Here is a 13,854-nt window from a genome sequence, read left to right on the forward strand (position 1 = left end):
AATATACTAAACTGGCAGAACACTAAACTAACAATAAATAAGCAACCACCACACAACTATTAATGTTGGTTTAGCTTTCTAAACCACTTTACTCCTAATTCAGATGACCACTAATGTCAACATGAAAAGGAGGAGTGATGATGCCTCTTTTGGCAGCAGCTAACCACTACATTTATTTATGTCTGTTTTGGTACTACAACTAAGTATAAATATGGTACAGGCATGCAAGAAAATTCAAAATTAACACAGCAACTTGATTTTAAAAGCACCTGAAATGAGCTAGACTTAAACTAGCATATTGACACATACTGTCAATCCACAAACCTCGACAGACCTCGCTGATACTAGACTGCCCATTAAGCTTCAGCCTCAGCTAGGAGACACTTAAATCAAATTTAGAATTTATCAAAATAAGCAAGAAGTATTTAAAAAACCGCTTGAGTTCTGACTCAGGCCTAAACCACGCTGTGAATCCAGGTACTGCTCATATACCTATACACCTCTTGCTATAAACCACCATATCCAAGACAATGCAAGAAACACAGAAATAGCCATTCCCTTGTTCTTCCATATGATTCTGATAGCACCAAAAAAGTCCCTAACAAATAGCTAGTGGAAAACAATAGCTACAGACATACTCAAATACAATACTACTAGTGTGAATTTAACCAGCTAAGATGACAGAAGTGACTACTTCTGTCTTAACATAACATAAAGTACAATATAAAATGAGATCTGAACAAGGTTTGACACCAAACATTGGTTGAACCTGGAATATTATCAGAATTATTGGACAGAAAATGTCATTATCCAAGTGGGACTGTGTTATGCTCATTCATAGGTAATTTTAGCAAGTGGCCTTCCTTAAAAAACAACCCTTACAACTCTGAATTTTATTTCTACATAATTTTAGGGGAGGCAAGTATTCCCTGGAGGCATAGTAGTAATTTCTTGGAGCATTGAAATCAGAATAGGGAGTCAGACATTAATTTTGTTTCTGATTTTGCTATAATCCTCCATAGATTTAGTTTCTTTGGAGTGCACATTTTCAACAGCAGTCTTCCAATAGCCTTCACCACCATGCGTGCTTCTACAGAAATGTGAATGCAAGAAACTTCCTACTTGTAGAACAACTAATAGATCTAAAAAAATACTTCACAATCTCTGAATAAAAAGCACCATATTAATGTATCTGACTTTTTTTGCTATGATATGCACAGCTTGCAATTTTTCATTCAATCCCACTAGTTCCCAAATCCTCACAGTAACACCTGTGCATCCATTTCTCTTTTGTTCCTTCAAGCACAGAAAAAAACATGTTCTTGTCTTCGGTCTTCACTGGTGTATCATCAATATCCAACCTCACTGACAGACTCTGGATTATTACACAGTCTTCAGTTCATGTTTCTATCTCATACTCTGTTTGTCTATCTACCTACACAAAGGAAAATTTATGTTTTTTTCTAAGTATTTCTAACAGTTTTGGGGGTTTCAGAAATATACTGATCAATGTAATTGAAAGTGGTAAAAACAGGTGCTTCTCTATATTTTCTGTTTAATGCACATAGTAAATTGCCTTTTGAACAGCTGAGTCAAGCATGATGTATTAAGGTTTTATCATGCCTTATATCCTCTGTATCTTCAGCTTAATGGTTGAAAACCTCACCCATAATGTTTTAATGTAGTCTGGTTTAAAACAAAACACATGAACTTATAAAATACCTACTAATACAAATTCTGCTATGTGCAAATACCAAAATCCTCATTAACACCCAGCATACAGATTTAATGCCACTTTTTTATTCATAAATTTGTCAGCTAAGCCAGAATTTGGTTTCACAGTTTGGATTTTAATAAAAGCTACTTTTTTTTTTTTTCCAAAATTAAGTGAGCTCCAATATCAGAATATCAGAAGCTCATTTTTCAAGTTAAATTTCTTATTTTAGTTTCTCTTGGTCTTGTTTATTCCATTTTCTCTTTTATTCTCCTTACCAGATTCTTTAGGTGAAGTGTTGCCTTGTGATACACACCTAAACAGATACTTCACCAAGCTTGGTTTCTCCATACAACAGTTCACCGTTCATCAATTTTCATCAACTCACTCTTGCAGTTAATATCCACATTATACTAGATGATGCTGTTGTTAAGCAGTACTAAATTGAAGATATTCTATAAACAGCATTCTATATCACATCTGCTTAAGCATTAATAAATTTGTTCTAACCTTTGCTATATTGTACTAAATTCTTCCAAACCTGTTCTAACCCTCATGAACCTGGTAAAACACATGAATAGTTCTTGATTTTAAACACACATTACCAAACAATTTGCTAAGGCAATTTGATTCCACACATTGAATTTTGCAACGCGACAGTTTCTCAGGTATTGTATACAATGGCAAAGAGCCATCATACCTGGTATCTATTTAGAAAACAACTGCTTTATTTATTTTTAGAAAAGCTAGATGCAAGCACATTGAAATAAAGATACATTTACCAACATATCCATGTTACTGGCAACACAGGAAACTCTACTGGTATTGATCATCCATTAAAACATTATCAAAAAAAAAAAAGGAGAGAAAGATGTTCTTTAAGTTTAGAATTGCATGTGGGTATCCAGCCAGGTAGTGATACCACTGCTATAAAACACCATGATAGCATTATTCCAGAAAATTTCATAGTCAAACCAGTCCTGTTATCAAAAAACAATCAGTGGCTGCAAACATCCTCAGATTCAAATAATGCACATACATTATAGGGAGTATGACTTATAATCTGGCATTGAAGGTAACACTAAGAGAGGTTGACATGCAACTCAGTGTGTGCTTCAACTGCATATTACTATGTCAGTATTTTTACTGTGCTGTTTAGGTACTTAGGGAGAAACGTTAAGGAATTTAATTCATGTAGTCATTAGAAAGGTATGCATCTTTTATACAAAAGCATCTAATTATATGGAACAAACCAGAAAACGCCTTTGGATAACACACCCACTTTTATACAAATTCTAATGACTTTAAGACAAGTTCTTTGGCAGAACAATTGTCACTCTCAGCTTCTAATCCAGATGGTTATTTGGTTTAAAGTGCTGGTTTTAAATTATGCAGTTTTCTTTCACATGTTTCCCTTCAGTCATTTTAAGTTTTCTTATTTATCCTTCAGTACAAATACAATCTATGCACTGAATAAGGGAAAATCTCAAATATCTGTCAGCTACAACAGCCCTCTGATCATCTTCCTGGCCTCCTCTGGACCTGCTCGAACAGGTCCGTGTCTTCCTTGTAGTGGGGGCCCCGGAGCTGAACGCAGCCCTCCAGGTAGGGTCTCATGAGAGCAGAGTAGAGGTGCAGAATCACCTCCCTTGACCTGATGGCCACTTTACTTCTGATGCAGCCCTGGACACGGTCAGCTTTCTGGGCTGAAAGCACACATTGCTGCCTCATGTCCAATTTTTAATCTACCAGTATTCCCAAGTCCTTCTCCACAGGGCTGTTCTCAATTCATTCATCCCCAACCAATACTGGTACTGGGGATTGCCTCGACCCATGTTCAGGACCTTGCACTTGGCCTTGTTGAACTTGATGAGGTTTGCACGGGGCCACCTCTCAAGCCTGTCCAGGTCAACTTCACCTGACTGCCATGACTCTTCAAATATGACGGAGAATAGATTAGAAACTACACCTGCCAACTCCCTCAGAACCCTGGGATGTTTTTCAGACTAAAAGTAATGTCATATATATTCCAAATCATCCTTGCATTTCAAATATATATGTACCTCTTTGATATCCTTTTCTTTTCTGTTTTCTATCTGCCATTGGCAAATAGAATTTAATGGGATTTTGGTACGAAAATTTAAACAAAACAAAAAAACCCAACAGTACTCCACAAGTTACTTTACAGTCTTAATATTTATTTTCATAACCATTTTGATGTAAGAGAAAAAAAGGTAGGATCAGAGGTTGGAAAGACACAGGGGGCATAAGGTATAATGGTTCTACAACTGCAAGACAGCCTATAATTAAATCTTTGTGCCCTGAGACTACATTCTTCTGCTGCATGTAGGTGGATGAATAACTGACACCACGCTAGCAAAGCGTATCTCACACTCCCCTCTAGCGCCCACGGCACACCACCGCCTGCTTGTGTCCCCCGCCTATCAACAGCCTGAGGGCCAAAGGCCTCGCCAGGGGTCTGGACAGCTCTGGTGCTAATACAGCTGCTCCCGGTAGGATCCTACATAATTAAAGTTAGGGTTTTCACCTTTTTTAAAAAAAAGTAGCATTAACATTAAATTAAAAATTCTCAGTTTAGATGCGACAGAGTTTTAGGTGGGTTAGTATATTACATTTTTGCCCCTTGTCCACATGCAATGTATTACCTCAATCACTATGAAATCACATGTGATCAGTGGAATTTATGTGTGCATTGCAACATTCATGTCCAAATGGTACCAAGTTTGCCTCTGTGGCCTTGAATTCTACACATACTTTTACTAGGTCTGCATGAACCTTGAGTTACAATCTTAAAGTTTTCCTCCGTATATACAATTTCTCTTTGGACATATAATACCTTAACTCACTGCCTGAGAAAAAAACTTCACAGCTGCTGAAACCACAGCTTACTGAGGCATGACACGTGGAAGATATTTTCTGATGCGCCATTTATCATTGTCACCACAGTGCACAACAACTTAATACAGTAGAGTGCACTTGTATATTGCAGAACAGTTATTCTCAACCTCAAAAAGACAATGCCAACTCATAACTGTATTATTAGGAGTTATAGTAATCTTAAAATCATTCTAAAAATAAAATCTATGCATGCTAATAAGAAAAAATAATCAGCATAAAAACTATTACCTGCCAGCTCTATAACTACAGTCATTATAGCTAATTATATGTCTGTGGCAAGGGAATACTTTGCTTCCTACAAGCATCTGGGAGTCTTCAACACACTCGCAGGTTAGAAGAAACAGCAAGGAACAGATTAAATTTGTAAGCCCTACATTTTGAGAAACAAACACTCTTTCAGCGATTTGTGGAAAGAGGGATGCCACCTTCTTTTTCTCAGTAATTGCAGCCCTTCCTTTGCTTTATGACTATCACCTGGCACTTCATAATTCAGGAATTTTGTGGGCACATACAGATTCCAGTTTATTGCTAGTACCCCAAAATGAATAAAAGACACTAAGCTACTAGAAGTGTAGCAGCTGTGAAGAAGCCAAAAAGAAAAAGATTCAGTGTGACTGGAAACTGTCATTTAGCTCAGCTTGTAAATAAAATAATGTGTGCTTCTCTCCAGTGGGTTTTAATGAGCTTCCAGAACACATCCGAACCTGAGAACATAAGGTACCAGTAATACTGAGACACCATAACACGTAATTGCAGCAGCAAAGAGGGTAGTTTCTCTCATTCAAGATAAAAGAAAAGGGGAACACAACATAAGATCACTCAAAGTTTGGTACTAAACATCCTTCCCAGAGGGACAGGACCGAAATGTAGCTTGGCTCTCTCCCTACTGAGAGGTATCATTCACAGCTGATAAACTCTAGGAGAAAGATGATAGTTGGAAAAGCAGTTGAGAAAAGGCTGGAAGACTTCAATAGTGGTGAAGAGGTCAAGTGAATTTAACTAGTTAACTCATTATTCCTGCAATGTGGTTGAATGTGGGACATTTAAGTTTTATCATTACCAACTTTTTTAAATGCTACATTTTACATCATAACTAAACCATGGGAGGTAATGCAAAGGGATGGGTGAGTGAGCTGTGTAGAAAACAAACAAACAAACCAACAACCAAACCAAGAACAAGTAATGACATAAAACTGTAGCTTTAGTTAGGTCCAAGTTAAAGTCAATGTGTCCTGTCCCACTACTTCTTTAAAAAACTTCTTTTATGTTCTTAAACTGTAAGTGCAACCATCAGTCTGCAGAACATCAATATAAGGAGTGGCTAGCAGATTTTAATGGAAATCTTCTTATATACTTGTGATAATCCTGCTTTTTCAGCACTTTCAAAATTATTTAAAATGTGCATTTCATGGTTAAACGCTATTGATTTGGAACTGTTTTATAACTGACAAATCTTACATGTTGGCCTAATTACTGACCTGATTCTGCAGATGTAAGTTTAATGTCAGATGAAACTCTGTAAAATGCAGACTGGATTTTTTTTTAAAAAAGGGTAATTGCAATATAATTTACTTCTTCACAAACCCTTGCATATCGAATGACAGTTTTGCTATTCATGGCCCTCCCTTTTGCTCACTGATGTCAACCCTCTTTTTACTAATGTAACTATTGGAGCAGTACTTATTCAGTGAGGCTGGTTCCCTTATCTACCTTACCATGAAGCTGCATAAACATTCACAGCACTAACACCAACATTTCTGTATTTGTACTTTTTTTAAAGCATTGAAGGACCGTTTAAAGACTACTATGATACAAGCACAAACGCTGACTTGGAAACCTAGAAAGTACTAAGAAGTAACTGGAAAGCTGGCTAAACTACCTCAGGTGACAATACAAAATCAGTCTGACATGTAAAACAGAGCTATCCCGTATCCATTGATAAGTCGCGAAATCGGGGTAACCTGGGCCAGATCTCTCCACTAGGTTTGAAGAGATTTGCTTCTCCAGGTTTGCTTTCGGCTAAGCTGAAAGAAAAGGCCGTCGAGCACAAGCAAGCCAAGGCAGAGAGCCGGCCCAGCACTGCGGAGTCCCTCACAGCCTGGTAGGGAAGAAGATTAGGAAAAAAAAAAAAAAAAAAAAAAAGTGTTACCAACGAGCGAACTCGTAGAGAAGAGACGCGGGGCGCTGCGGCTCTGTGCCTTTAAGAGGGAGTCAAGCACCTACATGACCGATCGGCGGCTCTGCGGCCCCGCCCCCCCCGCCGGGCGGCCGGCCAATGGGCGGCTCGGAAGACGCGCTGCTAGAGACGCGGATGAATTCGGGGCTCGGCCGGCTGCGCCTGGAGCGCGGGGCGTTTGACGGGCCGCCGCTCCTCTCCGCTCCCCGCCGCGCCGGCAGCTGCCGTTGCCGCGACGCCCCGCTCCGCCCATGGCCTCCGCGCTGGTAAGGGCCCGGCCCCGGCGGCGCCCCGGAGGGCGGGCGAGCTGCGGCCGGCGAGCGTCGCGCCCGGCGGGAGCTCTCAGGCTGCCGGGGCCACTCGCCGCCGCGTGCGGGACGTTAACGGTTCCCGAGGGAGGTGGGTGTGGGAGGGGGCCCGTGGCCGGTGCCTGACGGTGCGCACCTTCTCCCGCAGGAGGACCCCGTCCTGATCCGGCCTTTCCGAGGCCACCGAGCGGCGGTGACGGGCGTGGCCTTCAACGCGGACGCCGCGGGGCTGGGTGAGTGCGGGGGACCGGCGGCGGGGCCGGGCGCCGTTTGGCTTCCCGGGCGGGGCGTCTCCTTCCCTCCTCCCCTCCTCTCCCTCCGTCTCTCCCCCCGGCAGCCGGCGGAGCCGCCGGGCGGTTCCGGGCGCAGGTCCGGGCGCGGAGGCGGGGCGGGTTCCCGCGCCGGCCGGGCGGGCCGAGGAGTCTCTGCCCCTTTCTTAAAGCGACAACTTTTCGAGCAAACCACAAGGCGGGGGGAGGGGTTTGTCCCGCGGCGAGCGGGGAGGAGGAGGAGGAGGAGGAGGAGGAAGTAAGCGAGGGGAGCGCCGAGGCCGGAGGGGCGGGGGGCTGCTCCGTGCCTTCTCCGCTGCCCCGCTCCCCCCGCCGTCCCCCGGCAAGCTCAGGGCCCGCCGCGGAGGGACTGGCTGCCGCCGCGGCCGGCGGCCCGAGCCCGAAGCTGGGAGCGCCTGCAGCCCCCTCCGTCCTGGGGGCGCGGGGGGCAGCCGGCAGTAGTTCACGGAGCTCCTCTCTGTTAGGAGCTGCTTTTAGTCGCCGACGATGAGGATCCGTCTGGCGAGAAGATGGACGTGGGTCCGCAAAAGCTGCGTGTTTCTCGGCTTCTTGATGATCGCTTACTTCGTGGTCGAACTGTCGGTTTCTTCCTTCGGTGCCTCCCTCGCCAGTGAGAGCATCACCAGAGGGAAATGGGAGAGGCGCTTTTCTGACAGAGTAGAAGAGGCTGTAGATTTGGCTCGTCCAGTTTATGACAAATCCCCGCCTGATCCTTATGCCCCAGGAGAATGGGGTAAGCCCTCTCGCCTGCAGCTGAGTCCTGAGGAAAAGAAACAGGAAGAAGAGCTGATTGAGAAGTATGCAATTAATATTTATCTGAGTGATAAAATCTCTCTCCACCGGCACATTGAAGATAATCGACTGAGTGGCTGTAAAGCTAAATCCTATGACTACAGAAGACTGCCCACAACATCGGTTATAATTGCTTTTTACAATGAAGCCTGGTCAACCTTGCTGCGGACGATACATAGTGTTCTTGAAACGTCACCTTCAGTGCTTCTAAAAGAAATTATACTGGTGGATGACTTGAGTGATAAAGTGTATCTGAAGACTGAACTTGAAAAATACATAAGCAGTCTGAAAAGAGTTCGTCTGATAAGAACCAACAAACGAGAAGGATTGGTTCGTGCACGCTTAATTGGTGCTACCTTTGCTACTGGTGATGTCCTCACGTTTCTAGACTGTCACTGTGAATGTGTCTCTGGCTGGCTGGAACCACTGCTCGAGAGGATTGCTGAGAATGAGACTGTTATTATCTGTCCTGTCATTGACACCATTGACTGGAAAACATTTGAATACTACATGCAAACGGCAGAGCCGATGATTGGGGGGTTTGACTGGCGGCTGACATTCCAGTGGCACTCAGTGCCTAAACATGAACGTCTCAGGCGCAAATCTGAAACTGACCCAATCAGATCCCCAACTATGGCTGGTGGCTTGTTTGCGGTCAGCAAGAAGTATTTTGAGTACCTGGGTACCTACGATACAGGAATGGATGTTTGGGGAGGCGAGAACTTAGAATTATCATTTAGGGTTTGGCAGTGTGGAGGCATGTTGGAAATTCACCCGTGCTCCCATGTAGGCCATGTGTTTCCAAAGCGTGCGCCCTATGCTAGACCAAATTTCCTTCAGAACACGGCACGTGCTGCTGAGGTGTGGATGGATGAGTACAAAGAGCACTTTTACAACAGAAATCCTTCAGCGAGAAAAGAAAACTATGGAGATATTTCTGAAAGAAAGATACTAAGAGAGCGTTTGAAATGCAAGAGTTTTAACTGGTATTTAAAAAACATATTTGCCGAGTTGCACGTACCAGAAGATCGTCCTGGCTGGCATGGTGCTATCCGCAGCACGGGAATAGCTTCAGAATGCCTCGACTATGTCTTACCAGAACATCATCCTACTGGGGCTCACCTTTCTCTCTTCGGATGTCATGGTCAGGGAGGCAATCAATTTTTTGAATACACGTCAAATAAGGAGATTAGATTTAACTCTGTAACTGAGCTATGTGCTGAAGTCCCTGAGCATGAAGACTTCATAGGTATGAGGAGCTGCCCAAAAGATGGATCTCCTATCCCAGAAATTATTATATGGCATTTCAAAGAAGATGGGACTATTTATCATCCTCATTCGGGAAAGTGCCTTACTGCTTATCGTACGACTGAGGGGCGTGCTGATGTGCAAATGGGAGCTTGTAATGCTGCAGATAAAAATCAGATTTGGAAATTTGAGAAATAATCACTGCTGGTAGTAAGAATCGAAGTGACTGTGATCTCCAAGGTTTTTACATGCATGAGCAGATAGTGATGTTTAATTGCAGACCTTGGAATGTCTTCAGATGTGTCTGTAGTGATGTAGAAACTATATTTGCTGTGGTGGACTGTATGGAAAGCAAAAGTAAATACTGGGGTTTAGTTTCTAGAACATTGAATACAGATCTAATGCCTTTTATTTTTGTAAAATTTTCATCCCTTATTTTCTTACTTTGGTCCATCTTGATTATAGTTAAACAAAGGCTTTTGAGTCAACTGAGGAGGGATTTTTTTTTTTTTTTGGTTCAGAAAAAAAATTATGTACATTAAACCTGCAAGACAATGTTACATGAAAGTAAAGAATCTTTACTCACTGAAGTAAAAGTGAAGGTTCTTGCAGTGGAATTAACTGACCTATGTTGCAGATACATTATGAGATATGTATCTAACACCCTAAGTAATGCTACAGTAGCATGTGATTGAATCAGCATTGATGTGTAAAGTTGATTCTTAAGCCTTCTAATGTTTGCAGTTTTCTGGGGAATTTACATGCTCTTAGGGGTTTCAAGGTGACAACTAGCTGTATTACATTGAAGAAAATTGTTTTGTTTTTTTTTTAGTAGATTGGCTTTGGCACTGCTTTGCAGTCTTGTGCCTATTTTGGAAAACTTACCTCATGAGTGTGAGTCAGGAGCTCTCATGCATTTAGAGTGTGGTAGGAGTGGAACCAAGGACATGCCAGCGGTACCACAAATGGGGAGAAATAGTTGGCTACAAGAATATTGTTTAAATGTAAAGGAGAAGGAAAGAAAGCGCAGAGTTGTATTGGCTACTGCTGTTTCTTAGCTATATGTTTAATATTTATGTTGCCTCTGTGTAAGCTTTTCCACCTTAATCCTGGCATCCTAGGGACATGTAGCTTATGTGACTACACCATGTATCCATTTTATTTTTTCGTCTGTCACCAGGGTAGAAGGAGACACAGAAGAAAACTTGGGCTGGTTTATTTTGCGTTATGTATGTTGGCAACAGCTGGCATGCATCAGCCCTAGGTAGAGTTTTGAAATCATGCAGTGTATGTTTTCTAGTCACAACAGTACCACGGGAGACTTCAGGTAAGGTTGGGAAGCTGAAGTTCCTGGAGTGAGGGGAGTTGAAAAGGCAAAAAGCAGCTTGGAGGAAACCAAGATTTATTGGTTAGATGGTTAACAGAACAACTTATTTGGAATGTTTTCTATATCCTGTTATGTTGAGTTTTAAAGAACGTTGATTCTTGAATCATGTCACTAATCTGTTTTGAGTGTGATTATAGACAGTAGATGTGATAGATACAATGTATACTTAAAAAAAAAATCTTTTTTAGCTTTATATGATTTAAACTGAACATATAATGTTTCAGGCATTTCAGCTTTTTTGATTATTTTCACTGAAGTGATAAATGTTCTTCAGTAGCCACAGTGTAGTAATTCTTGACACGGGGTTGGTAGGTAGGAACTTGAGCTAGTGAGCAATAGGAATCTGGATATTTGAGGAATGTAGTAGGTGTGTGTTTGCTGCAGGTGTTAGTAGGTAGAAGGGTTAAAAGGGAGCAAGTGAGACCTGAAATAAGTCAAGACTTGCAAAAAATAAAGCAAGAATAAATTAAGACATACTGTTGAATCTTAGTGGTTTTAAAGAGTTGAGAGGTTTGGGTGGGAGCAGGCTAAGATAGAAGGGGAACAGAAGAAGAAAATTTGAAGTTGGGGATGTAGCGTTGAATCATGCTAAAAATGCTTGCCACTGTGTGGCATGGGTGGTTTTAAGTCTTTGACTTATTTTTTGGAGGTTACTTGCAATAAGATTTTTTTTTTTTTTTAAACCCTAAGCTAATTTTTTTTTTTTTTTTTTTTTTTTTGGAAAAAGGGAACTTCTTTACTATATAAGGGAGACATTCCTGAAAAATTCCATTCTACTCTGCAGCAAGGAATTCCTTTGTGGACAAGTTATGAACCATTTATTAAATTTTAAAAGACAGCCAGTCATTATGTACTGGGGCAATAAATTATATAAAGTATGTGCTTTTGTGAAAAGCTTGCTGTAGACTGTTACATTCAATAGAATTGTCAGGAAAAAGGCCTGGGTTCTCCTACATGGCAGAGCATAAGTTGTATGTGCAATGCATGTTTTCTCAGAGGAAAGTAATTAAATGGTATGAATATAGACTATGCAACTTTTATACAATTAACTTTTGTAGGACTTGGCAAAAGCTATATTTCATATAAAGAACTACCTTCATGTTAAAACTGACATCCAAAGTGTTCCTTATCAATTTAAGCAATAAGTCTAAGTGAACCTGCCTCTTAAAGTTTGAGAAGTTATTCTTTCTGTATGAATGTGAACTCTTCCTCCTTTCCCCCACCACCTCCCACACTATTTTCATGGTTATTTAAAAACTAAAAGGGAAAAAAAAAAAAAAAAAAGGCAAAAGTAAGTAACCTGGACCTAAAAATAAATAAATAAAAAAAATTTGTTCCCAATGGGAATAAAGAAAACCAGGGGTGGCGGAGGTACTAGAGAAAGACAGAATTAAAAAAGACCTTGCCATTTCAAGTTCCACTAATTTTGAACTGAGTTGCAGCAATTCTACAGACATACTCCAATCCAGTTGTTTTTCAGTGTATACAGATTTCTAGAAATTCTGAATCTGAAATATTTTCAATGCTGTTAGACTTTGCAAATTTGGGGAACACTTGTATATATTTTAAACTACTGATTTTAAGTGACTTAAAAGAAATTGAATGTAGACTTAACACTGAATAAATGTGGGAGGGCTTTGGGGTTTCTTTTGAAAAAATAAAATCCAGAATGATAAATGTTGGCTAGTGTGCTGACTCTTTTCAATTCTCTTCCACTCATGTAAGCACAAACAATGTACACTAAAAACCGCCATGAACTAAAACTTAGGGAACTTATTAACAATTCATTGTAATGTATCCACTGCACTTAGAATTCCAAATTGGTTCCCTTGACAGAGGTTCAATTAATAATTGTTTTCCTCCAAGTAGGAAATCTTGTGAATCACCGTTAAATGTGTTTGCATAGTGACGTTGCACCTTATCGCACTGAGATTTGCAAGGTTCCTGTAAAGTATGTGGGGTTTTTGGTGGTGGTAGTGCTTGAGTATTTACACACACATCATGTGCACAGCCCTCTACTGCATCTGACCTGTAATTCTTGCACTGCGTGAATTAATTATGTTGGAGATGGTTCAGTGTTTTGGTGGAAGGATGACCAAGGGGTACATCTAACTGTTAAAGCCTGGCCAAGTATGTCTCTTCTGATCTTTTGCACAACTTGTAATTGCTACTGTGATATTCTTGGAAACGGGAGTGTAATGGTAATTCCATATTGTGGCAACTATACGTGTGTATATATGAAAATGTATACCATCGATATTTACAACTTATAAATTGAACTTGGTTTCATTGCAAATACTATAAAAAACTTGTCATGGCATATGTGAAGCCCAGATATTTGTTTAGAGAACTGCAGCAAAGCGGTATGTAAACTTGGCCTTTGCATCAGTCCAAGTCTTAACTCTTTGGTGTTCAATTCTGTTATGACTCATCACCAGAAAAGCAAATTACCTAGAGATGCGTCAGCTATACTTGGGCGTGTACAGAAAGCACTTATATCAACTACAAAAAAAAAAGGCACTGAGGCTATAAACTGGACTAAGTTGCATATTAGAGCTGGCTCGGTAGGAATTTTCAGTTTTCTTTTTAGTTATATTTTGCAGTTGATCAAATATTTTCATTACTACAGCAACAACAAATGTTGTCTTTTGCCTCTAAACACGGTTCTGGTTATGTCGTGTTTTCTCCAAGACACATGTGCAACAGACCTGTTTGTGGTACAGCCCATCCTAAAAACTTCTCTACCTTCTGTGTTTCTTTTGTCTCAGTTCCAATACTTTAAATTTAGCCTTGGAGATCCATTGTGGACTGGTGGTCTGGTAATTGAAAGTCAGACTGTAGGGTGCTGGCATACTTAGCAAGCGCTGACAGAACACATCAGCTGGGTCTGGTCTGCATTGCGGTAGGAATTCCTGCATTCCTGTCCTGGAAGGTTCTTGCTCCCCTCCTTTTTCACTTAAATATGTGAACAGCATGAACTTGAGGGGAGAAAAATGAGTAAAGGATTAAGAAGCAATCCT

General features: G+C 41.0%; 2 protein-coding genes across 2 annotated transcripts in view; both read left to right on the top strand.

The window, feature by feature from the left end:
• The first annotated feature begins 6,824 nt into the window (after positions 1–6,824).
• POC1B (POC1 centriolar protein B) overlaps positions 6,825–13,854 on the top strand; it is a 55,477-nt gene continuing 48,447 nt past the window's right edge. Inside the window, exons 1-2 of the mRNA XM_042792586.1 lie at positions 6,825–7,075; positions 7,266–7,350. Of these exons, the coding sequence (XP_042648520.1) occupies positions 7,061–7,075; positions 7,266–7,350 (100 nt within the window). The 5' untranslated portion in view covers positions 6,825–7,060. The remainder of the gene's footprint in view (positions 7,076–7,265; positions 7,351–13,854) is intronic.
• GALNT4 (polypeptide N-acetylgalactosaminyltransferase 4) lies at positions 7,295–12,515 on the top strand. Its single transcript, XM_042792585.1, has 2 exons — positions 7,295–7,350; positions 7,872–12,515. The coding sequence occupies exon 2, from the start codon at positions 7,894–7,896 to the stop codon at positions 9,643–9,645; it is 1,752 nt and encodes a 583-aa protein (XP_042648519.1). The 5' UTR covers positions 7,295–7,350; positions 7,872–7,893; the 3' UTR covers positions 9,646–12,515.

Source organism: Tyto alba, unplaced genomic scaffold (assembly GCF_018691265.1).
Source record: "Tyto alba isolate M040663 unplaced genomic scaffold, T.alba_DEE_v4.0 Super-Scaffold_2, whole genome shotgun sequence".
NCBI lineage: Eukaryota > Metazoa > Chordata > Aves > Strigiformes > Tytonidae > Tyto > Tyto alba.